Source organism: Temnothorax longispinosus, chromosome 2 (assembly GCF_030848805.1).
Source record: "Temnothorax longispinosus isolate EJ_2023e chromosome 2, Tlon_JGU_v1, whole genome shotgun sequence".
NCBI classification, from domain to species: domain Eukaryota; kingdom Metazoa; phylum Arthropoda; class Insecta; order Hymenoptera; family Formicidae; genus Temnothorax; species Temnothorax longispinosus.
This window is the reverse complement of record NC_092359.1, coordinates 4,896,849-4,924,107: the sequence shown is the minus strand read 5'-3', so window position 1 is coordinate 4,924,107 and position 27,259 is coordinate 4,896,849. Positions and strand designations below refer to the sequence as shown.

Sequence of the window (27,259 nt, the reverse complement as noted above, 5' to 3'; positions counted from 1 at the left end):
TACTACTACTACTACTACGACTACTACTGCTTTCTACTGCCGTTATTTCTTCGCGCGCGAGCGTGCCCGGGAATACCAATTGAAACGCGGCACGAAAGTCCTGCCAGAACTCGAAAGTCCGCGCATAGCGTGGAATGAATTCTCCAGTATTTTACTCCTTCGGGAGAAAAGAAACGGGGATGACAGTTTAAGCGAGGCGTAACCAAATCGGCCCAGATTGAAAGAAATGTCGGCGATAATTAAGTGTACTTGCGTAGAGATCAGAATAAACAACCGCTGTCCGGTCTGACGTTTAAAGAGAAGCCTACCTCGATGTGTGTAACTACTTGAACTACCTGAATGGATAGGCGACACGTTAATGTACAAAGCCGCACGAAATCAGTCACGAGGCTACGTGGTAACAAAATTTTAATCACGAGCCACCACTGGACTCTCGTCCCCTGGCAAAGCTCTTCGGCAGAACATATACGTGACCGTCGCGTCGTCCTGACGAAATAATACAAAACAAGCGGAATTGACTGCCGGAGCGGGGATCTTGCGCGCTGTTCTGACTCGGCGTGTCACAATCAGAATACGGCTCTACGAGGGAAGATCAAAGCGGCTCACGGGCGTGCGATGTGTGCACGTTACTGGATCAACGGCACCGAGTGCCGCGTGTGTGACTAACATAATCAAGCCGCGCGAGACATCAGAGCGGGGCCGAATTAGCGGTATAACTTCGTCGTGGACTGTCACGACCTCGCGTACGTCGGTGATAAAAAATACAAGTATAGAATACGATATCGCAAAATGTAACGATCGCATTAAAAACTGTAATTAACGAAGTTATAATTAAAAAATATGTGCATTAGGTCGATAGAAAATTTCGTTCTTTGAAAATTTGCGAAAGTGCAATGTATTGCATCGTGCACGTACTCGTATATATTTACGTATATACGTACATTTTCAAAGCGTTAATCTACACAGGCGAGGCAGTTACACAATTTCTTTACAATGGTAGGCGTTACAAAGGATGACAATTTTAACTATCAATTTCGTGATTTACGTCAATCAGAGATCGACACGCGGATGGTACCGCAATGTTTAACGCCGGAGGGGGTGATCCGATTCATGTGGCAAAATGCAGTATATAACTCGTGTTTGTATCTCTGTCCGCGAGCATAATGATTAGACTATCACGGTTGAATAACAAGCTATTGTGATACGGCAATAACAAAGGGATAGCATAAACGGCAAATTTTAGTGCCCTTCCACTGTAACGCCCGCGTATTGACCGTACTCTATTTTTACAACGATAAAGCATTATTGCAATCGGGTTTACTGTATTTCGATAGCCTTAAAAATATTATGGCTCATAGAATACTCATCGTCGATAATGTAACGCTGATGCACTATTTATTATACAGTAACTTCACGCTGCTCTGCTCCCACAGAGTAGAGTGGAAATTTATTATGTTGTGGCAATAATCCTTTGAAAAGGTTTAGCAGAGACACAATGGATTTAGTAATAATATACATAAATACAATATAATTAACAATTTAGTGTAATAATAATGAAGTTTCACGGAGTATGTATTTTGAATAATTAATAATAGATATTTCAATCAAATTTCCCTAAATATAAATAATTTAAAAATGCAAAGATTTTTTTAGTTAGAACGATCCATCGATCTCTCAATTATTGTTCGGTAAAAATAACACATTGACTTTTCCTGTCACCAGATATAATTAATAACATATATGATTGATTTATAATAATTGCAAGGCTTTGTAAATGTTGCACGAATGCCTTTGCGAGTGTTCGCAATCACGTTTGGCCGGTCGACCCTAATTCGGAAGCGTACAGAAACCGTGGGCAGAAGCATGGAAAACGAGAGAAGTTTCGTCGACAACCCTCGGAGAATGTACCCTACAAAGCGGCAGACGTGGCGAGAGGCAAGGGCAATGGAGGGAGAACGGGAGTCGGCAGGCCGCACCAGAGAGCAGGAAATTACGTCTCCGGACGTCCGTTCGTTCGGCTACAGAGCGCTACAGCATAGGTCTTGAGAGAAACCGACGGCTCTCCTTCGGAAGGCGAGTGCAAACGCGGGAAAAGACCGACAGGGCATGAGCAGAGGTCAGGAAAGGGCAGCTGAGAGAGCCGTAAGAAAGACTGCGGCCCGTCCATGACCGGGAGCAAGACTGAAGAATACTGGGGCATGAAGGAGAGCGAAATTGGTCGCAGTGAATACACCCGACATTCGTCTTTATCTATAAATGTACTTTAGGAATGCCACCGATGTAATGAACACGGACGACGCTGATGCTTTAAACTCGCATTCGGACCGAACAATCACGTATACGAGACGCTATACTTTTACAACGACTAACCCGTATCGCGCTTGTATCAAACGCGCGCGAATACTATGATAGTTATAGTCATGGTGTTTATCAGAGATCACTGTTTCTTCGCGAAGAGTAAACGATCCTTGATAGTACGGCACGCTTTAAGTACGTTCCGTCTATCTTGGCGCTAATACGTTTCTGTGATTGCGGTGCCTTACTTGAAGGTATTCCGCACCGCGAAACGTTCGCTCTTCGGTCTATATAATGACAGGCAAAGTAAACCTCATCGGTTTCGAGTACTCATTTACCGCAGACTATCCTAGTCTGAATTAGTTTCGAGTCACCCTCGAGCGTCTTTCCTACATAAGATAGTCGCTATATAATTACCCCAGCTATGACGTGACTGGCGGCGAGGTTGACATTTCTCGATGTAGATACTCCTCGGACGATTATCCTTATCGTTCGCTCAGAGAGATAGGAATAATTATAACGATATCGAGTTCTCACTAATGCCTGTCTCGAATTATAATGTAGGTGGTATATACCGAATCATCGGGACATTCGATCAAAGCGATATCCGAATCTATCGCCTATTTAATCGGAAACCTTTCGCCTTTTGACCTTATTAAATCACTTTTGTCGCTGTTTTTCCAGTTGATAATAACGGAACAAAGTAAATATCCGCGTACCAATACACGTTAGTCTTATGTACATTGATATGACAATAGAAGTATGAAATATGAGTTGATTTATCGGAGAAATTTGTTCCACGATATTTTACTCTTCCTTATTATCAATTAAAACATGACAATACGACTAAATAAGAATTTATCGCGCAATCAACTCTAAAAAAAGAACCTTTATATAAATAAAAATATAGTAAGATAAAATTACACATCAGTACAACTTTATGTTGTAATTAATAAAGATTGCAGTTTCTTGTATAAGATATAATATAATCAATTAGCTGTTCTAATATATACATATAAATATATATTTTAAAATCTTTATTGTGGCGAGAATTACATTTACTCTAATTCCACGGTATTTCATTTCACGGTACTGTTAATGTACTTAAAATTAAGGAAATCTATGCAAATGATCTGCGAATTCCGATATCGTCTCTTTTTTGCTGCACGGTGAAAATTTTTCTGTTATTTCAGCGATAGCATCGTCGCAGAGCAAAAGTAACTGCGAATCACCGACATTTACATGATCCGACTGAAAGGTTAAAAATAAATGCCCCATAATCGTGACCATAGGACTACTATATGCATCTAATGCCCCGATTTTCTGAATCCAGGAGCAGATGCAAAATGTTGAAATAAACCTCTCGTACGAGAAAAACGAGAAGAAAGACAGACGAAACGAGATGAAGAAGAGAGATACAAAAAAGTATAAAAGAGTAAATTTGTTGAAAGTTTCCAAATTTGTTAATATCCGCATTCTCTCGAACGAAAACAAACATAATAAACGATAAAAAAAAATAAGATTGCCACAAGACAGAGCCACATATTTATTTTTTAAAAACTGTAAAGAACTCTCTAATTTCTAGTATTATTTTTCTCCTTTGTAAAAGATGACATTTCGGACGGATAAGCAAACCGAATCGTCGTTACGAAATAATGTTATTTCAGCCGAAGCAATGTAGTTTCAAACTAGATATCGCCCTCATTGGAATATCTGTTCGTATCATTCTCGTTACTCCGTCTTTGCGTCTCGAGAAGTAATAACTAGAAGTGGGCAAATCTCGAAAAGCTCCGAGAGTCCGCGTGGCTAAATTGAACGGGAGGACGGGAGGTGAGAATCGAGGTAAAATTGACTCGCTACCTCTCTAGAATGACCGGATCGATTAGACTTCGTCGAGACGACGACAGGAACGTCGACGACGACGACGACGACGACGACGACGACAGCTTCGGGAACATCTGTGGTTCGACGTTCTTTTATGATTCGTCGAACAAGAGAACAAAGAAGGCGGAAGAAAGAACGAGCCGATTGGACATGCCGTTGGAAAATCTCACTCGTAACTTCTTGCGGAAAAAAAGCCCCGTACCAGAAAACCCGTTGTACACGACCGACGTTTAGCTTAAACGCTCGTATCTCGGATAAAGAGACTGGTATCTCTCTATCATATTGATTAAAATTCTTGGTCACAATCGTGCGCATAAGTAAAATATCAATTAACGCACAAACGTAATGGTAATCAAACGTGCGTCAGATTAACGCGATATTTCTCGCATTTTAGTGCGGATTCTCAAAATACATGGACACGGTGATCCATTAGTCCTACGAAGCGAGGCGCGCCGCGTAATTGTTATCCGGCGCAAGCTGTTTATTGGTATCTCTCTTCGCCACAGCTCTCGCTACCTGACGGTTAAATTCTAGAACGACGGCGCATTCAGCGTCGCGGACAAAAGCATCACATCTGAAAACGTTGAAGCACTCACCTTGGGTTGCCACGAAGAGCAGCGTGGTGCAGAGCGTTGAAGCCATTGTTGTTGGTGAGGGTGATGTCTGCGGCGTGGTCCAACAACAGAGCCAACATGTCATCCCGTTTCTTAGAGATCGCGTCGTGAAGGGGTGTGTCGCCTTCAGAGTCCTGCAAGCAAGAAAATATTCTCTTCTGTTACGTATATTCCATTTTCCGATAATTAAAGTGCACGAAAATAAAAACCGATAAAATATCCCGAGATATGTTACGCAACGTAGAATTTTAATCACTGGTAACACGAGATTATAAGTATTATTGAACAAATTAAAGAGAAATATTGATTTTTATTTATTTCATTTAAAATATTTTGTTTTTCAAAATAGTTTAACCATATTTAAAATATTTTCCATTCGTGTTAAATGTCAATTATATAATGCACGTATGTCTCATTTTATACGTGCTTTTAATCTGATTCTATCGTTTCTCTCTGTTCCACCAGTATCGTTAATCTTTCCAGAATTGTAAGTCGTTTTTAACCCGAAAGAATTCAAAGACAGGATCACCGTAGATAACGAGTGGAACCGCACAATTCACCTGGATTCTACAGAACTGGATCAATGCTTCGGCCAGTTTTGGCTCCGGCGGTTACGATTCGAACGATACCTATGAGCTTCAGTTGGCGATAAAACGTACGGAAACAGGGGCCATCCATTAATGCCGAACAACGCGGTACGAACTCGTCGCTAGCAAACAAATGGATGAACGAACGAACGAGCGAGCATAGGGATAAACACTACAACGATGGGCCGGTGTAACGCGTGCAGTTTGCAGACAATGCAAGTATTTGCGTTTGAAAAACACGCGTGATAAGAATGATGGACTTTAGAATGGTTGCCACAAAAGCTTTTAACAAGCGCTTGAAACAATAATTCTAGATATTCTTTTCGCTGTGACTGATAATTGTTTCGTTTGGAATAACAAATAACGTTAAATATATTTACATTCAGCGTCGTTGAACTAATGAATCTACTAAATTCTCTTCAGAGAAAGATAATTTCGCATGCTCTATGCCGTCGACGCCCATCAACGACAATAATTCACTCGATGAAAAGGCGATATCGATGAGGTACCGCTTTTACGATAAATCGAAAACGACGGAGCGTAAAATAGCATCTGCGACAAGCTCATGACGACGCTCGCATTCCGGCGCAAAAACTAGGAAGAGCGAAAAGCTAGAGCGCACTTTCGCGGCATCAGCCGCTGCCGGCTGCGTAAATAATAGGGCATCAGGCACAGATACTTTATGGGATCAGTTGGAAAAATCCTTTGTATAACTCCAATAACCGTGGAGGATAAATCTGCCGGCGCTGTCGAGAACCGCCGGCGCTATCTCGCGCTATAAATGCTGGCCATGTGTCACGCCACTAGGTGAGGGTAAAGGGGAGAAAGAGAGAGATAACGAGAGAGAGAGAGGGAGAGAAGTAGCAAAGGTGGACGAGAGAGAAGGCAGGGCTGAAAATGGAGGCAAAGCGAAGAGGAAAGCGAGAGGTCGAGGGAAAATGCCGTCAAGGCGAATGGAACTAGTTGGGGGCAAAGATCGTGCGACAGTCGCGGGACCCTGTCTTATTTACCTGATCTCAGAATCTCGTACATTATTTTCGGCTATTATCCTCACTAAGAAAGAGCAATCAAGAGAAATCGCGAGATATAATTGCATTAATTATTGTATGAATACGCAATTAAGCGAGCAATTTTACGAGCAATTTTACAGTATCTAAAAAAATTACAATTTATAGAAACATTTATGGACTCGATCACATTACAGATAACGTTCCAGTAATCAATCCGTCAATAAATAATGACTGCTACCTTTCGAAAACTGTGATGACTATCGGCAGCATCCTTGATTTCTGAGGATTACAACGACTTAGACCGCAAACAAAGATTTGTACGAGAGAGAGAGACGAGAAAATAGTGGGTCCCTGAATGCGGACTTTCAATTTGCGACGCTGACGCGCGCTTTTCCACCGATGTGGTCCTTCTCCCATTCAACGCCCCCGCAGTTCCTTCTGGGAAAGAGTTTGCATTATAACCCCTCTACTCCGTCTGTCTCTCCAGCAATTCTCCTTCTTTATATCTCACCGCCGCCCACTCGTTTAAGTCCAACAAATGACATTCGATTCATACCACACGCGCCACAGATAGCGTTCAAATAACTTGCGAAAACTTTAATTTCAACATTTCTCTTCTTCCTTCACGCCGCGACCGTCGCGATTCACCGCCGCCGGCCATCCCAGGCGTCACGATCCGTTCCGAGACGCTCGATCATTCCTAACGCCGACAAATTGCTAGAGACTTGTCAAATGTAAGAAGTACAAATGGTCCGTACGCGGATTCTACTGCGCGTAACTTTGTCACATATCGTTGTAGTTTGCTAGATAACACGGTTAAAAATAAAAATAAAAAAATATTTACGCGACGCGAAGTAATGCTACTCGCTACTTAATAAATTGAGAACGATGAAGATACAGGCACATTCGGAAAACCAAATAAACGTTTGCGGATATCCGTCCCGCGAAAGAGCATGTTCCTCAAATTTACTCAGGCTAAAACGGATACCTGGGCGTCGGCGCTCGTTGCTGTCGGTGACGCTATATATGTACAGATCAGGTAAACGAGCCGGCGAAATGAGAAAAGACAACAGCAACAACGCAGGCGAGCAGCCTGGAAGTGTGGATGACAATCAGCGTCGGTGTCGAAGCCAGGACGGAGGAGAAGTGGAGGGGGAGATAAATCGACGACGGGGACGGGAAGCCGAAGCGAGTTGATTGCACCGCAAATATTGACATCGCTAATTCTTCCCCCCCCCCCCGCCCCCCGCCGTTTGGCTCGTCGAAGACGACGAGCTAACTAATGAGAGCTCTAAGACATCAGCAAAACGTAAAGCGAACTCGGATTTCAATGCGGTCATCACTCGAAATCGGAGGAACAATCATTCAACGTGACTGACGATTGCAACGTAGCGAAGAAGCTGCTGTTTCCATTGTTACAGAGAGTTAACGGTATTCCAAATACTAGGTATCGCTTTCTCTAATAAATGTATATACTGCATTGAATTAAATTGTTGTATGACTACTTGTTAGATTTATAGACAGAATATTACTATTGCATTCCATGTATGTTTATATTCCCATTGATGAAACATTTTTCAAATATATTGCACATAATTCAGTATTTCGACGATGATTACACGAAGCTTGTTCCGTACTATCGAGTCTCAGATAAAAGCAATCCATTCGAACAAATGTCAAACCGAATTTTAGTGTTTGACTATCCGCTCGAGCGAGCTTTTAGACCGCATCCTCGTCAAATCTAATGTAACTAGGAATGATCGCAAAGGCGAATCCCGCAGTAAGCTTAACTCCTTTTTCACAACGACGATCGATTTCGCTAAAACCGAAGGATGAGAAGGGACGAAGGGACGATAAGAGTACTGAGAGATGGAGAAAGAGAGAGAAGAGCGTCCCTTTCACCTCCGTTGTTACCTCAGCCCCTGATTTCTTCGATTTGGGGGAAGAGGGGTAAGGTAAGGCTCGAGTCGCGACAGGAGTCTGGGAAGATAATGCAGACCGTGAGAAAACGGGATGGAGCACCCTCAAAGTCCGTGCCCGCGCTTGATTGCAACCAACCTTTCCCACCCAGTATTTCCACTTTTGAGAAGGAGGCCCGGGGATTCCTTTGGCCGATGCACCAACGAGACGAAATCGGGTAAAGGCGCTTCGCAAAGACAAGAACTGGTATGCGGGTCGTGTACGGACCCGAACGCCTACGGAGGAAGAGGAGGAGACAGGAGAAGAGAGAAGAAGAAGAAGGCTGGTGGATTTCCGAGTAGACTGTGGAAATGCAGAGGCTGCAAGATTCTTCGGCTGGCTGGATAAAAGTGGCAAGTGCTAAAAACAAGAGTTTGGCTAACTCGTTACACTGATCGTGCCCGGACTTGTTATTCGACTCTTAAATGCGCACGGAGGCGTTTATGACGCCTTGTCCGTCAGTAAGCGGAGCACGCTAAATAAAGCTAGACATCTGTCAAAATATTCACGATATCTGCGCTTACGCAAATTCCTCGTGTATTTCCCTTATCTCCGCCAAGTCAGAACGTCGCGATTGTGCTAATTGCCCCATCAAGCGAATCTAGGTTAAATTACTAAAATACAATGCAGTTAGAAATTCGAGATTTAATCACGAGAATAAAACAGCATGTCATGTAAGATTTTAGTTAACATTTAATTTCTATAATATATAGGCTATAATAATAGCTAGGAAACCATAAATTATACCGGAAAAATTAACTTATTTATATCTCATCCGTACTTTAAATCTTCACTACATTTACATTCGCCATACGCTTCAAAATCGCACAGCTATAGCGATACATTATGTAACGAGCAAATGACATAGATGAGCTCAAATAGAAGCACTTATTAAAACGGCAATCATTGCGCGGTTCGCTAATTTTTGATCAATGATTTGTAATCACCGCGGTTGGAGATAATGTCGAATCGTAGCCGTGTTACTGTGCGTGTCGACGGATTGTAATCATCATACAGAAACGTTGATTTGGCGACGAGTGTATGTGCATACACGTACGCGCTGTCACGTATGGCTGACTGGTGCGCGCCTCTAACGACCCGGATCTACTTGGCAGCGTGAGGGTGAAGGCAACCCCCGGACGCGCGGCACTCGTACACAGCTGCACGGTTGCATAATATTACGTTTATATCTGACATTCATCATTAGCAGCGGTAATTTATGTTGAGCGCGAATGGTCCCGCGCGCGAACGGGCTAATTAATATAAATTGCCGGCGCGAGGATTACGCAGAGCGGCGATGCCGTGATGCTGCGATTCGTTGTGTACTGCGCGAATCGGCCGGGAGCCGATTAAACTGATAGATCGTCGCGAATAAAAAATTTCGAAATGCCGAGCCGGATAACAAGGGAAAACGAAACGCAAGGTGAGACGCGTCATATTGAAATTGTTTCTTCGACTGATCTTTTCCGAATCCGGGGAGGCAATACGCGCGATATGGTATACTGACCATGTGCGCTAATTTAAAATTATATTGGGGATCGATGACCCAGTTCTTTCGGAGTCGAGTCGCGCGACGCTTAATCCCGGACACGGCGCCGCCAAATACAATTCTCCCGAATCGAAACATCCTGATGAGATCGTTTTTTCTGAGCACGTCGTGCGCGAGTTCGCCGCTCTGCACTTTATGACAGAGAGAGTCCGTAACTCGTCGTGCTTGCTGAATCGCCGCGCGGTACGATACACCGGTATACAGCGATATAAAAAAAAAAGGAAAAACGAAGGAAAATTGGACTCAAGAGAAAATATCATACAAGCGAAAATATTGTGAAATCGGTTCAAAATAAAAAGGCAGAGAATAAACCAAGATGAAAAAACATTTTTATATCGTCAAAAAGATATCATTTTCAAATGAATGCGCCATTTTCTGCGGTTTACAATCATGCATGCGCTAGAGAAGTATATAGACATTTCTCTACTTCGGGATCACTCAAATTTTTAGCGAGCGCGAGTTGATCGACGGTACGCAAAAATATTTATTTATTATGAACCTGGATGCACTATTATTTTACACCGAGAAAAAACGGCAAAGCGAAAACTGTTTTCCTGTTCAAGAAATACGCTAATGTAAAAATACTCAAGAGGATCAGAAAATTATACCCTGTATAATTTTCTCTCGATGCCAACAAACTTTTCCCGATCTTTGTTACGTAGTCTTCCGCACACGGGGCAAAATTTCATTTAGCAAGGCGAGTCAAGAAAGGGTAGTGGAGATGCTAGCCGGGCGGAATAGTGGTGGTCACAACAATAACTTCGGAAAACCCTGTATCCGCACCCCGTCCAAACCGTGACCACTCCTTGCTTATTGCTTTTAGTATTAACGCGCCCCTCGCTCCGCCGAGCTCCTCGCCGCGGGCTCGCTCTTTGTAGCGACAAAAGGGTCCCGACTATATTTCGTGGTCACGAAAACCATCGTCTCCTCTCTTTCTCTTTGACCAGTCTTCTTTTCCGTACTCATAAAACGAGAGTCATAGAGAGACGGACGACGCGTAACTTTATCGGAGACCGTTGCGCCGATGTATGTCACGCGTTTCCGCGCCAGTGATCGGACAAATATGATCCCCCTTTAGCATTGCACGCGCAAAAACAAAGATTAATTAACGAATAAGCTCGAGAAAAAGTAAATTTAAAATCGTGGTCGTTGTCAGAGACGCAACATGTTTATATGAATGTTTAGCATGTACTAACACTTTAATTTGCAAAAAAAATTTGCTAAAGTAAAAATTTTTGTGAGATATCGAGATATCTTATAAATAGATAAATACAAAACAAATACAAAAATGTAAAACAAGACTTTATCCCTTTGCAATAATACGTACATCACATTTATAAAACGCGTGGCGGTATAAAAATGTTTTCTCGCGACACCTATTTTCTTTCCGACAGCGCGTTCCTTCAAACATTCGTATTGATGTCATGCTCGAGTGATGGCATCATCCATCAAAGTATTGGTTTAGTCATGCTCTTGTCTCTCTGCGATACTACTCTGCGGCACCGCCGCGTTCTCTCTCGCGCATCAGAAGCAAACTTGTCATTGTGTCAACGTCGATCTGGCTATCAAAATATCATCGAGTATCGGTGCGTCGCCCAAAGCAGCAAGAACTGTCATCCATCAGAGAAAGCTTGCAACGTCCAGATGTCATCTCGCTTCGCTCTCTACTACGTTTAATTGCGCAATGATCGATCGCGACGCTTACGCATTGCGCGTTATATTGCATGTGGTTAATGTATTTTTTCTCTCGTCTATATAATCCGGATTAATATGATACTGTGTATAAATCGCATTTGTCATATATTGTAGGAAACGCGCAAACAAATGTCGGAGCGATTATTTTAAATGATTATTTTAAACGAGAGAAAGAGGTCGGGATTGTCCATAAGTCGAAGAACATTTGACGATCACTCGATTCTAAGTCGAGGTAACCCTCGCTAAGAAAGACGGCGATACCGCTGATAGTGCAACCGACGCTAGCAAAGTGCAACCGACGCTAGCAACCGGAAGTCTGTCGAAGATTCTCTGCGAAAGGGTCCCGCGAACGTCACCGGCAGTCCACCTCCGGTTGATTCGCGACGGCGCTGCCGGTAGTTTACGGTTTCCCGGGCGGGCCATAACTTCGGACCAGACAATTCATAAAGCGGGCGCGGCAAAAGGAAGAAAGTGGAAAAGCGAGTGGAAAGACATCTTCGGTCGGAGTGGGTTGCTGGTTGGGTAGAGTCGTCGTTGTCGTCGTCGCCACCGCCACCGCCACCGCCACCGTTGCCGCCGTCGCCGTCGCCGTCGCCGTCACCACCAAAGTGCTCTCTAAATTATTCTCTCGAGCGTCAAGAGTGGAGGGGTCTTGGAAAACGGTGACCGACCTGGACCGGAGAAATAGAAGTGGTCCGTTTGTGGCGCAGGAGAGTAAAGGACGACAGAAGAGATAGAGTGAAAAGAAAAGATCAACGGCACAACGGACACGGGAGTTTCATTGCCTCTGGTTGTTTACTTCGCTCTTTCTAAGATGATATTTACCTGTTTTATTTAATTTGAAATTGATGTCAATATCCGAGAAATTAAACAAAAATGACATACACATTAGAGTAAGCAAGTAAAGCTAAACAAACATTTGTATTTGAGATAAATACAAATCTGTATATTATGATCAACTTATTTCTGAATCAGTTATTATATTCTATATGTATCATAATCTATAATACTTTCGCAACAAAGCACTAATGTATCGCTACGCAACAGTATAAAGAAGATTTTATGTCAGAACTTTGAAAACACAAACATGAACCTTTCCATTCGAATTTTTGGGAGAGCGCTGAATCGTGAATATTTCGCCACATTAAACTTCTGAAAAATGTTACGGCGAACTATCGTAAATAATCCGCTGAAACCAGAAACCCCGGTTTACACGTTGCTCGTGCAGTTGCCGCGTATTCGAGATCTATTTCCCTGCCGCTAACTCGCATTCGTACCGTTTCTTGGTAACCGTCCAAACCATTGCAATTTACTTTTCGTCGGAATAATGGAGAATGTACCATCTAGCTGGAAGAGACGCGAGTCCCGACAATTATACGATTAGATCCACCCCCTATTCAAATATATTACTTTCGTCGCGCTAATAAAGTACGCTGACGCGATTTCGACTCGCGACATAAATTTCAGCTCTGCTATAAATGTCGAAACTTATAGTTTACCGCACCGCCTAGCGTGCGGTACTAGAGCTCTAACTCAGCGTCAATTTTCACGAATACGTACATAAATTCCGGCGAATTCGCGTAAATCTCTAATTCTGGTCATACATCGGGGATCGAACAATACACGCGAGACCCCGATGCTCACGCGAGAAGGATTTTCGAGCGCCGAGGGCGCCGCGTTATTCTCCAAGCTGGCTAAGAAGCGAGGCTTACCGGCTCGTTTCTACCTTGAGTCTATCCGACATCGGCTAGACGAGGACATTCTCACCACGCGACGCGAACGAAGGAAAAGGAAGTCTCGGCGCGGACGAAAAGCTCGCGAAGCGACTGGTAGGATGAGCACGAGATTAAAGTATTTGCGACTGCAAGAACAACGTGACCCAACTGTTAACCGTCGACCACGCCTGTTGTGCTCTATATCTTCCCGCAATGCTTCTATCGTCGATATATAACCATGACATAAATATAAGTGTCTAGTTTGTTTCGATAGCGGAGTACGGACTACGGAATAATCGATGAAACATCGCCGTTAAGTCTTTATTCTCGCTGTCGAGACCCGATCGTTGTTTGTCGTAAATTTTAATTACATTAGCCCCTAAGAAAATACTACCGATCGTTGCTTCTTTTTCGAAAATTGCATTGCTCTCGCGACAGAAACTTCTCATCAGCCGAAAGTGGGCGAGCTGAAGTAACACCTTGACAACTAAGTTTATATGTTTGCAAACTCCGCCGTTCAAAGTAGAATGAGCTTCCTCGCAATCTACAGTTTCGGCAGCTAATTCCAAAATTACTTTAGAAAGTCGAGAGAATCGGGATAAGAAACGCGGGTTGGTGTTTACGAGAATAGACCGCTAGTTCGGTCTAATGGCAAGAACCAACAGAGTATCGCGCGACTCCGGAGACATGGTACTATAACAACGAAAACCAGGTCGCGCGATACGGTTCTTACGTAAGGAAACAAACTCGTCTCAGTGCTGAAGGGATAGATCGCCCCTGGTACTTCTCATCTATACGCTTCTCATCTACGAGCCACAGGGCTACAGATGCCTTTGCGATGTTCGGATTACACAAATAATCACTGGCGAATAATGGCTCGCGGAAAATTTCAAGCGGATACACATAATTCGGACAAGCGGGTAAGTGATAGCTCATAGACACGTAACGCAGCCGCGTTTCATCCTTCTAATTATGGAGTTTACGCCACACCACGAAGCGCAACGCGCCCGCGCCCGCCCTTAACCGGCGATGCACGTTAATCCCGTTACTTCCGCGGTCTTAGCTTCGTAATCCACGGCTCCTGATTTATGCGGCAGATACTGCAGAGATAACTCGACGGGCAAGAGGGCGACGCGGCGGGTCACACAGCCAGAATTACTCCCGGAGTAACCTATCGTATCTTGGAGAACGCTGAAAACGTTTGCGTCACGTACGAACAAAGCTTAAGTCTGGATGCAATTGACCTCGTTTCCAGAACTGTAAAAAGGTACCTTAACCCTAATGCTTTTTATATTACGAATTCTAGCACCGTAATATCTCAAAGGTTATAACCCTGTGAATATGTGAATATTGTTACCGCTATCGACCAACAAAAGTGATAAAATTCTATACCTTAAATTCTTAGCTTCCATAACACGATAGCAGTGTTTAATCGCGTAATTGGAAAATCTGAAAAAATCTTTGCAAAAGAGAAGATAAATTCACGTAAGAACACAACGTACTGAATGGCGGCCAGTTAAACACTAATGGCCTCGAAAATCAGCCACGCTCTATTTCTAAGTTCTCGGCGATTATAGACAGTCTCATTCCGACTAACGACCCATAAAATCTAATCCTCTCTGATGGGACAGTCCGAAAGGGGTCGAGAGTTCATTTCAAACTCACCCCCAGGTGCAGCGATCTCCCGACCGATCGGTCGGTGACGAAGAGACGAGCGGGCGGACGGACGGGCGAATGTAGCGATTAGACATTCTTGCTGGTGAGGATAAAATAAAATTGGAAAAAGGTGGCGAGAGAGGTATGAGGAGAGTGTGTGCTGTACCGATTGAGACCATGGGGCCAAAAGCGTGGCCTGCCCTGGCTGTGTTTGCTATGTTTATGGCGGCAGTTACTGCCCGTAAAATAGCACCTAACTGGACCCACTCGCACACAATTCCACCTCCTTATACGCACACGTAAACTTCTACACGAGCTGCGCGCGCGTCGTCTTTTCTCATCCCCCCCCCCCCTATAAAGGTTCTCTAGTTTCGATCACCCTCTCGCCGCGTAGCAGTTCTCTGCGTCGAGCTTTTATGCGTCGCCACATCCGACCGATACTTGACGATCTGCGAGGCAAAAAGAAACCGATATCGTCACCGATATCGATTCGTCGTACAACAGCTGACCAAATTATTTATCTCATTACGTACAAATTGTAATTTATGTGTCCAAATATTGCGGAAATCGGAATCGGAGTTCCGGCGCGGCAGCTATCCGGCAGATCCGGCTGACGGAAATATTGTAGCGTATATAGCAATATTTGTATTCGGGAGACAAAAAGAACATTTCTGGAACACAACACCATTCTACGGTAATCACAATTAATTGAAGTTTAAAATTGGTTACTTATAACGCGCGTAGCGCATGTTCGGAATAACATAATTTCGAGCGAGACAAATCCTCGCATGCACGGTACAATAATTCATATCCGCAATTGATCCATTAATAATAAATGATATTGAATAACGCACAGTGCAATTACATTTGCACAGTGATCAATATTCCAAACGTATCTAAATTTATTGCAATTCAACGGTCTGTGTTCATCTATCTCGGCCATTTAATACCACGTTTCCGATTAAGTTGATTTGTTATCACGGAATTAGATTTCGAACGAATATAACGTTATAGCGGCGCGCAAACACGCGTGAATCTCTACTGAAAAGTCGAATTATATCTGGCAAAATGCCGAGCCGGCTAGGTCGGTAGGATGGGCGATGCTTTGGACGGTTGGACAGCGCGGTGACAAATTATAATATATATAAAACAATAGAGGACATCGTAACAATCGACCCCGCGTCCCCGCCTACGTGCTGCGTGAACATTATGCAACGTCCACTAGGTAATAAAATAATATACGCTCGCGCATAGCCCCCGCTCATAAAGGTTACCCATGAATATTTTATACTGCTTAATTCCACGGGTGTTATAATCGCCGCGGGATGTAGATGCCCAACCGACCATTGCTCAAAAGTAATCTGCCGGATTCACGCAAACCGCTTACCGACAAATTTTCACGGCTGGAAAGATGTTTACGATCTAATTAACAATTAATTATCTGCTTCCTGACCAAATGCAAAACTAAACTATCATTCCTTTCTCGTTGTTAACACTGGCATTCATATAAGGTTAAAAATGAGTACAATAATGCAACAACTAATTAATTCCACGTGAACATTTCATAAATCGTCACATTTCGCGAGCGAGTCCATTTGGGAAATCATACTTGGGCCGAGTGTCCCTTCGCGGATGCCAATAACCAAAATAATACGCAATACATCAGAGCCCGCACCAGAGATGTTCCACGGTGACATGTTTATGGCTGTCAATGCAGCGTTCCGTTCCCGTGAGCCGCGAAGCGAGGGTCACGTCGGCAGTGTCTGATTTACAGTCCCGGTACATGACACTGCCTCAACTATTGCCTCAAAAACCGCGGATCTGTCGTCGGCGCGTGAGCGTGTCGCGTTATGCAAATTACTAAACTCGTATAAGCATACGTGACACGCGACAGTCTTTAGTGTCGCTAAAGAATTCGGAGCTCAACGGTAACCGCAAGCGTGCTGCGTAAAGAAATTCCATGTTTCAACCGTGTCGATTTTACTTTCGGTGCTTCTCGCATGCCTGGACCGTTGACACCTGTCAAATACTTGTCGCATGAACGGAGGCACGTACGTGGCGGGTCGTCGAAATGCTCGACGATAATAATGGCGAGAGTCTTGGCGAGGTCCTTTGGTCGCTCTTCTCGAGGACACATCGGCGCCTTCCTACCACTTGACAAACGCATGTATGCGGCGGCGCGTACTGTGCGCGAAATGGAACAGTCCCAGTGTTACCGTCGTGCCTATATTAAACCGGTACGTGAGCTGTATATGTTCCGACGACGGTACTCGGGGCGTTTGAGTGTCACGGGACGAATATCAGGATAGCCGACATATCCGGCAGCCAAGAGAGATCTACCGAAAAGGGACGAAGTGAGGGTGAAGGGTCCAAGAGGACGGCGACGAAGAAGGGCGATCGCGAATGTACGGAATTACAAGACACGCGAGACCATCGTCATCCCCGGATTCATCTCGCCCCGTACTCGGCAGCAATAACACGGCCAACCTAAAGGCACGTGTGGGATTTATCATCCTTGCAGTCTCTCTGACTTATATGCATCGTGAGAATATCTCATCGTTCTACAACCGTAACTGAAACTGACAATGTATCATATAAGGATAGAAGACGAGGAATATTCTACGTTTCGTTGATGCTGAATAACTAGGAAAATTTGTTCTTTGTTCTCTGCGGCGAGTCTCTAAAAATATATTATTTTATGAAAAAAAAAACGAAAAAGCACCATTAAAGCTGGGAATTTAACATATTTATTGTAGAATTTAATCTATTGTTACAGTCGAGATAAAAATAAGCCGATAAAGAATTTGAATTTAAAATATTTATCAATTTGCATGACAGAATTGGAACCGCCGAATATAACCAACTATATCCCCTGACAAATCTATCGTAAAAAAAATATGCCGAAGAACATTCACGATACGTTCCGTCGTTCGGCTTGTATAAGTTCCATTTCCCTCGGTATTTCCTACGTGCAACGAATAAATCATCCTCCGGAGAGTCTTCCATCTGCATGAAATAGTGCTCTCCCGCGAAAAATGCCTTGTTGGCTTTCTCCGTAAAGTCGACGGCCATTCCTTCGATCAAAGTAACGTCTTTACGTGATCGAAGGCACATTCGTCGTCCCTCCATATTTCTAAAAGCTAAGCTCATTCAAGCGCGAATGATATAAAATGAAAAACTAAAATGAATCGTATATGCCACCATCGCGAATATATATATATTAATTGCAAGTAATAATTCTAAGAAATTCTGTGTCGTAATGATACCGTTTATATGCTTGTAACGTTAATCACTTCGATTATCTATCCAGTTTGCGGTCATGAAGAAGATCGTAAAGGCAATCCATAGAAATTGGAGTTTCCAAAAGATAACCTGGCGCATTAAATTTCAGGTAAGTCGTTTTGGTGAGCGCACCTAGTTGCATACGTAATTCTGTAGGTTGCACCCACCTCCTACGCTTTAACGTAACTGCTTTCTGCGCGGAACATGATAGCAGCATGTGCGCCCGAACTTCGTAACCCTACTCCATATCATGCGGTTCGACGGATTTCAAAAAGGCGTTACGCTGGATGTTGCGCTTTGAAAGATACTTCTCTAAACGTATGCAGAGTTATTAAAACGCATACATCGAAATAAACTTTCGTCTGCGAAACGTCATATAAAATCATTAGAATGTTCAAAGGATAATGTATGGTTTCATCTCGAGATATAATGTAGATGTATCATATTGGTTCACGAACTGGAATTATCGTTCTTTATCGCCACGAAAGCGCATCTGTGCCAAGAATATTTCGCAAAATAAAAACAGCTGCATTTCCCCGATGTTAGACACCGTAAAGTTGTCCCGGCCGTGCGTTATGCCGGCCAAATGGTCTCGGACGGTCTAGGAACGGCGAGGCCGTTACCATTTGCATGGAATTCTGAAGCGACCCGGGCAAGTCGTTTCCATGCAAGTCGGTAAGTAACACCGTACGACATCGAGAGGATCCCTGTCGAAAGACTCAGGTTGAAACGGGAAGAGAGGGAGGAAGAGAGAGAGAGAGAGAGAGAGAGAGAGAGAGAGAGAGAGAGAGAGAGAGAACATTCAGTAGGGAGGGGTAAAAAACCTATCGTGGAAGGTGGATCGAGTTATTCGATGGTTCCGCGCGGAAATGATTCGCCGCATTATCGTCCCATTTGCGTAATCTAGTGTGAACGTTTAAATCCACTCACCACCTCACCGTCGTCTCCGCCGCCGCCAACGACGAGGCGTCAGGCTGTAACGAGCGCTAGTTCGACGAATATCTCGAAGCTTCCGTGCTTTATAGCACAGAAGATTTCTACCGATCTTCTATCACGTCGGCAGTTTCGGCGCGTAAGATTCGATGACGGTACGCCTATATATGCAACGCGATAAAGGTCTCGACATCAAGAAATCTATCGTTGCCGTGAGTATAAGATAAACTAAAAAATATAAATTTTCAACTATCTTCTTATAAAGTCAACAATATTGTGGAAAGAATTTGTAACGGCTTGATGGTTGTGTTTCTGCAAATCGATATTCCCGCGTGTTCTCGCCCGTGTATATAACTGTGGAAATAATTAGTCACACCTTTGACCATTCTGAAATCAGTTCAACTTCGTCACACCTTGTGGTTATATACAGTCGGAGCATAGCCACCGTTTCGTTCGCACGACAGAATCCGCTTGACCTAACCGACATATTACAGGCGCCCTGGACGTGGGGCGTGGACGCTACCAGCATGCAATGTTTATTCCTCGCATGTAGGACTTATATACATCTCTCCAGTTGGCTTCTCCAACCCCTGTATTTCCATCCACCCACCCTCCCTCGACCAGTAGCAAGTCTGTGGTTATAACGAGCGAGACGCGCCGCAGCTACCAACTAGACGAGTCTATAGCTGCTAGTCCCGACTGCCACTAGCTGCCGAGAGCTACCTACGACTATGGTTTAGTAGTGCAGGCACGCTCTCCGCACCGGTGTTCAACCTACATTAATCTCCCGCTGCGCCATCGAGAAAATAATAGAAAGTGAATCGCGACCGCCAACCGACCGCGTATCGCGAAAACTGCGGTTTGCCTAACTATTCTACCGGCTCGATTATTGGAATTATTAAAACACCAGGAAAAGAGTTTCCCTGTGGTCAGGTCTAGATTGACCGATGCTTTTTCATCGCTTTATTTATACTATTCGTATGCAATTCGTATTCATTTTGCAAAATAGATTACAAAATTCAAATTGTGACAAAAAACGATATTATAGCAACCAATTAAAAATAATGTTCAAGATCTTTCATCCAAATATTCACATATGTTCGGCGTGAATCATCTACATCATGTTTTTTACTCGTAATGAAATGTTTAGAAAGGTCGCTCATTACTGCCAGTACGACTGTTGAGCCACCGCGCGTCAGCTTCAAAGGCGAGCAAGAGATCGACCTCTCTTGTCGATAAACGCTCCGATGAGCACAACGCCTATAATGTTTTCGTGTCAAAAATCGAGCCGGGTAAAGCGTGCAACCAGAGAGGAGGCGTTGGACCGTGAATTGTTATACGGGCGTGCGATTTGTATGGTTTACACGGTGACACCGCTTGTCCACCCGAGCGTTACTATCGCTCTCGAATCAGGGGAGATACTCTAATCCGTCGATAAAGGCCGAATTGATTTTACGAGCTGAAACGACGATGTAGATCGTGCGAATTGCTCGCATAACACGCAGGAGTATTATGGCCAACGCACGCGGTGATGTCCATTTTAACAACGAAAATATTCGACAGGCTCTCAAAAAAAAAAAAAATAGGTCAGTTGATGTGATGATGGAAATTTCTCCAATTCTGCGGATTTTCGTCGTGCCTCGTGAATCACAAATATTTTTCCGAAATGGATTGTACAATTATTAAAATTTAATTCCACAAATTTCTAATTAATCCTTTTTTTCCTATGCCAATTTATTATTATAAACCAGCAGCAAATTCCATTTCTCTGTGAAGAATAACAAATTTATCTGTATAATATACATATTTTCAAATAAAGTATACCATAATTTTTTAGATTTTCGCTTATTTTCCGATTTCATCCATTGTCTCCTAAGCTTTGATTGCATTTTATATTTCCCATATATACATTGAGAAAAAATCCAAAAAAATATTTATTAGGAGCCTCCTAATATATATTTATTTATTTTTTTATTTATTTAAATTTATATTTTTATTTATTAATAAAATATTAATTTTAAATATATGTATTTAAAATAGATATGCTTTATTCAATTAATAAAATATTTATTGTAAAAAATATAAATGTAAAAAAAATTTATCGTACCAAGATATCTAAAAGCCGTACACTGAGAAAAAATGCCAATCCAATAATATTAGTTTTTTTTTATTAGTTAACTAAATATTTTTTTCAGTTATTCGTTTCTTAATCAAGAATAAATTCGACTAATTTTAGTCGAATACCAAAATTTATTGATATCCTAAATAGCCCGTAACAATCTAGTTTTACTTACAGTCCTTACTGAAGATAAATTCGTGTCTATAAAATCTAATCAATATTTTACGTTTGTAATTTGTCTACATTCTTCGACATCGACGTTACCCGACACTCTCTTTCTTCGTAGATATGGCCGACGAAAAGCGAGTAAAAGGCAAGTCGTGCACCTTAAGTAAATAATGAGACCCTTTCCGCGAAAACTCGCGATACAGACGAGGATCCATGCCGTGGTTGTCTTTCCGCGCGCTGAACATTTTATGGAGTAGCGAACATTACGATGCATAAAGTGTAACAAATCAGAGTATAAGTTACGTAGCCACTTCTGCCTCCGTAACGCCACTCCGCAAGCGCGATGGATGTTTCTCCACTTCTGTCTCGTCCTATTCCGCATCTTCCGCCTTTCGGATTCTCTCCTATTTTCTTCCGTCTACTCTCAGATACTCTCTACATCGAGAAGGCGTGGACGAAGACGTTCTGATCTTCGTTTCGCAACGCTATGTCACTTGTTTTTTAATCTCTTTAATCCTATAGATCACGCCTATTCGATTGGTCATCGATACGTTAAAAATTCGACATAAGAGATTCGCTTGGTGACGTTTAGCAACGCGGTCATTGCTCCATGTTTAGGCATAAGCTCGGTCAAATATTGGAAATCGCTGTAATAGGAAGTGAGGTCGAGAAACGAGAAGACGCGAACACGTTCTATGCGCTCTTTCCATTTCTTTAGCCGCACGTGCCCGGCATCGCGAACATTCAATGCATAAGAAGCACGATCGAATATAAATCATGCCTTTGTATTTTTGCCCGGCAATCCCGCGGAGACAGTTGAATAATTTCTGAAACGCCTCTGTACGTGCTCGGACGCCGTAATTTATGGTGCGCGAGAGTAACGCTCGCTTGGATCGCCCTGGTACACAATGCGTCCCGCTCTACTGAGGAGGCATGATCGTTACCATTTTATGCGTCTACATGGGAGACGCTTAATTCAGAAAAGAAAAAAAAAGTAAAAATCATTATTGTAATGTCTCCCTAATAAATTTAAAAAATCTCTTTTTAATTCAGAAAAAGAAGAAAAGGTATGAAATCATTATTGTAGTGTCCCCCTAATAAATTTTAAAAATCTCTTTTTTCATCATATCAAAAAACCCTAATGAATTTAAAAAATATCTCTTTTCCTCGTCATATCAAAAAATCATATAACTGCATACTACGGTGGTTAGATTGTTACACAGCAACGTGATATTCGACATCTCGACTTCTCGCTACTTCGAAGAATAACAGCCTTTACCACGCAAACAATGACATGTAACTAAAGCATCGCAGAAATTGATGCGAAGAATGTAAATGGTGAGGCGTGAGCGCCTATTATGGCCTAGGAAACGTTTCGTTGGAAGTATACTGTATTATTCGCTCCTGAATACTGGTTCGACAAAACGAGGCGGGGTTCCGGTCATTGGCGGTCCTATTACACAACTGTATCAGGTTGCCAGATATTACTGCCTCCACGGCCAGGTCATAAAAATTGATAAACCCGTCCCCTGCGGGAGTAGTCCGGGATAACTCGAGACAATCAACGGGCTTATTGGGCTAACGCTTTTGCTCGAGTTAACTGGTGTAATTGCCCGGGGGTTACTCTCGTTTCGTTAACCCCACATGGTACGCTCACTGCGATCGCACCTCGCCCATCGATCATCCCCTATTTCTTTTATCCTCTTTCCGGCGCGTGTACGACGATACGGTTGCATTTAACCGCGTGTCGCGCGTCAATATCTTGTCTATAACATTAACTTACACATACAACGTATATATCGCCGATCAAATTGACATCGATGCCCAAGTTATCACAGTATACACATTATCGTAATCTTGCAGGAAAAAACAAAGAAAAGAAAAATCTCGAGTTACATATACAGAATTCTAGATCAATTCTAAAAACAATGTAGATACATTTTTCTTGGTTTAACGTAATACTTAAAAAAAAATTAAATATACTTTCACCTTCATTAAACAAGTGCAAGTTTCCATGCTCAAATAATGTTTTTTATTTGATTTTTTTCTAAAATCTAACAAGATTAAACGTTATTGCTTCAAAATTGCAACATTTTCTTTATCTCTCGCGCGAATCATAATTAGCAGCGAGTTATATAGAAAACAAAGAAATGTACGTTTTTCGGCTCGCTTATTTTCAATTAGAGAGCCGGGAACTGCGTGACATTTCGAGCAGCAAGAAAAGTACCGACAACAGCAGAAAATGGTCGTTTCCTACCGTCTCCTACCTTGCGAGACTCGCCGTTAATTTTAAACGTCGTAAATCACCCAGAATACCCTTCGCGCACGTCAGCTTCACTCAGCAGCCTCTGTCTAGAGGTGCTTTATGGATTCATCTCGAGCGAAGCTAACAGGTTGATAAAAAGAACGAAGAAACGATAGGATACCGACGCGTAAATAACGTTACATCATCAGGACCTTTTATTTCCGTGACGATCGTTCTCGCTATCTAAATTAATGACTGCCGTCATTATTATGATAAAATCAAACTTTACATATTGAGAGAAACTTCAGTAAAACTAACTCATTAGGTTAAATTAATAAAATTTCTCACAAAATGACAAAAATTAATTGATAAATAATTTAAAAAATTAAAAGAACAAAAATACTTATGTTAATTTTATTGTAAATTTCATGTTCAAATAAGTCAAGTCAGTAAGTAATTAATTTCTAATAATTGTGCACACATTAAATAATTATGTTATAAAATTATAAATAAAAATATATTTTAATTGTATTACATCGTTATGCAATTAATTAAAATTGAAAAGTACGGAAAAGAATAAGAGAAGGTTAAACTCGGACAATTACAGTATAACCGCGATTGTCGAAGTCTCTGATTAGATGAGGACTAACGCTAATGCCAGCAAAATCCGGCAGCTTTGGCTGGGTGGTGGTCAACAGCAGACCAAAGGGAAGAGTAAACGAGCAAAAGGGTAAAAGGGACCGGTGATGCAATGAGCCGGTAAACTGATGCGGCTCCAACGTCGCCCAAATTGATTTACTTGACAAAGATTGAGTTACCGAATTAGAACCGGACAGTAAAACGGCCCCGTTCGACCGTTATTCAAACCTAGCACCCTAATGATGCGACAGGATCGCTTTGTTTATGCTTGAGAACCTGCTCTGTCAGGATTATCCTCGTCTCGTCCAGTCGAGCTTTCGAAAAGTGATCGCTGAATTACCTTATTAAGGAAAAATAATGGACTGAATCGTTCTGAGAGAGAGAGAGAGCTGTAAATGGATTCGTTCAATCTTTCGAAAAACAGCACACAAATTCTAAAAATAGACGCAAGCCGTATTCACGATCTAACATTGTGCTAAAAAAGGTACGTAGTCCACGTTGACTCGAGCGAAAAATATGAAAATGGGAGTGACATGGTTTTCGGGAATATAAAAGTTTCAACAGAGCTCTATTGCGTGAAACATTTATCCGTCAGCAGGTGCATTGTCACGTCGGGAAAGTTGGAGCACGACGAAAAGTCAAGGCGAAAAAAAAAAGAAGAGGTAAGGCAAAGAGCAAACGGAAATTATATCGAGCCAAGAGTACGGCAAGGCAAGATATTTTTGCGTTCTATGTACTAATTTCGGAGAGTGCATATTGCCCATTACGGAACAATGCAAACTGGAGAGTAAAATTACTATAAATATTATAACGCGAAAAGTATGCAACGCGTTCATGCCAAGATGTCTAGCTTAGAACGCGTTTGCTCCCATATGCTCTCGCGTTCTCTCTCATTTCCCTTCATCCTGGTATTACTGCTTATATCCACTATTACATACGTGTGCCAACCGAAAAACAAAGCTCTTACTCTTCTCTACGAAGCAATAACTATCTTTTTGCTTTGCGTAACTAAAAGAGCGAGCATCTGCTTTCGCATAAGAAAGCGAGGATGCTTTTCTAACAATTACAATTGGCCAGAAGCGGAGAGAAGAGGTCACGGAAAACGGGCAAGTTCTTCGATGAAAAAACTGACAAATCTAAAAATTATGATGCATTAAGACCGAGTGACTTCTCTCAGTATGTCAGTATTGTAAGACGACGGTTATTGGAATTCCCATTTCCCCACGAAACTGCCAAATCGGATCGCCGAGTGATTCCGGCAGGACTGCAGTCTGTTCGCTGCATCTCTATGACGGTCTATCCTCGTCCCACTATCTCTCGATAAGGACGAAGAACCAATCTCCGGCATATCGGACGTAAAAGCGTCCATAAACCAGCGATAAAGCGACAATGTCGGTAACTTTTTGGAAACCAGATGACAAAACGAAACTATCGAATGCCAACGGAATGGTATCGCTTTGTGCACTACTCGCAATCACGTACGTCCGAGCTGCGATATCAAGTCGCAATCGGCTATTTGTAATGTACTTTACGACGTTTAGTCTCAATCTTTTTTATCTTTATAGAGGACAATTACAGATTGGTATACCAACATTCATTTATTAAAAGAAAAAAGGTATTTCCATAAATTTATGTGTATAACAATAAAAACTCTGCAATATTCTTGATGGAATTTTCAGATAAAAGAGTTTTAATATTTGTTAACCATAAGCGCAGGCAGTGGGAAGATTAAATTTCCGGTAGAGTAAATAGCCGGTATTTTATATCCACTTTTCCTCATATATGTCGAGTAGAAAACATTACCAGTCGCGAAACTCCAGTGTTGGAACGTAATAGCTTAATGACGACAAATACGGTAAAATTTAACATTTGCTCGGCATGATGCGTCACGTAAACATAAAGAGCCCGCGGAGAATTATCGAAAGCACCGTTTTGCGTTTCGTTATATGAACATTGCATTTTTATTCTGCAAAACAACAATAATCTGATATATTGCATGTAATAGAAACTTGCCAAACAAAGTTAGAACTGAAAAAAAATACGAACTTGTATTATTTGTCGCGCTAAGTTAGAAACGTTAGAATAACAAAAGAAAATATTAATTTTTTTATATTGTAGTTAAAAAACGATAAGCTTCATAGATTCATCTTTAAATGATAAAATAAACTTCATTTACAGAATAATATAATTATCTTTGATTATTATCTATAATTTCTATACTGTTGGTATCTCAACATTTTTATTAAAAAACAACTCACTCTGTGTTAACTAAATACATACAATAATTAAATACAATCCCATCTCAAAATAAATGAGGGAGAAAAATACGAGAACAGATTATTTTAATTTTATAAAGAGAAGATCAAGATTAATTCTTTTGATGCATATCTGTGTCACCCTAATTGGGGACAGGATTATCATGTTTCCCAAAATATCTCGGACCCCAATGATAGATCAAATGAGACGAGCCGGTGCGACGAGGCGAAATGAAATAAAAAGAGATGAAATAGAGGTTTCATTATTTTCGCCGGATACATTTCTAGCGACTTAGGAAATGTCAGGTGACGTGACAAACGATCAGACCATTTTCTTGAGAATTAAATACGCCCGGCGCACTCGCCGACCGCTGTCGCAGACGAGCCAGCGTAACAGTGGCGAAACGAGCGGAAAAAGAATAAAAAAGAAGCGATTCTTTCTCTCTCCCTTTCTTGTCTAAGATACTTCTGTAGTTTATTAAGATACAATAATCTCGATAACGATATTGCACCGGTGGTGCGACGACTGAGGGAATAATCACCTCCACAAAATTGCAAAATTTTCGATGGTATTTATTTCCGACCGTGATTGAATTACATAATGCAATGTACATGATTTTTTATCATTTTAATCTAGTGTTCATGTAAATCGAT

General features: G+C 42.1%; 1 protein-coding gene across 1 annotated transcript in view; it reads right to left on the bottom strand.

The window, feature by feature from the left end:
- Mib1 (mind bomb 1) overlaps positions 1–27,259 on the bottom strand; it is a 355,896-nt gene that overhangs the window by 306,242 nt on the left and 22,395 nt on the right. Inside the window, exon 9 of the mRNA XM_071797793.1 lies at positions 4,776–4,927. Coding sequence (XP_071653894.1) covers positions 4,776–4,927 — 152 coding nt within the window. The remainder of the gene's footprint in view (positions 1–4,775; positions 4,928–27,259) is intronic.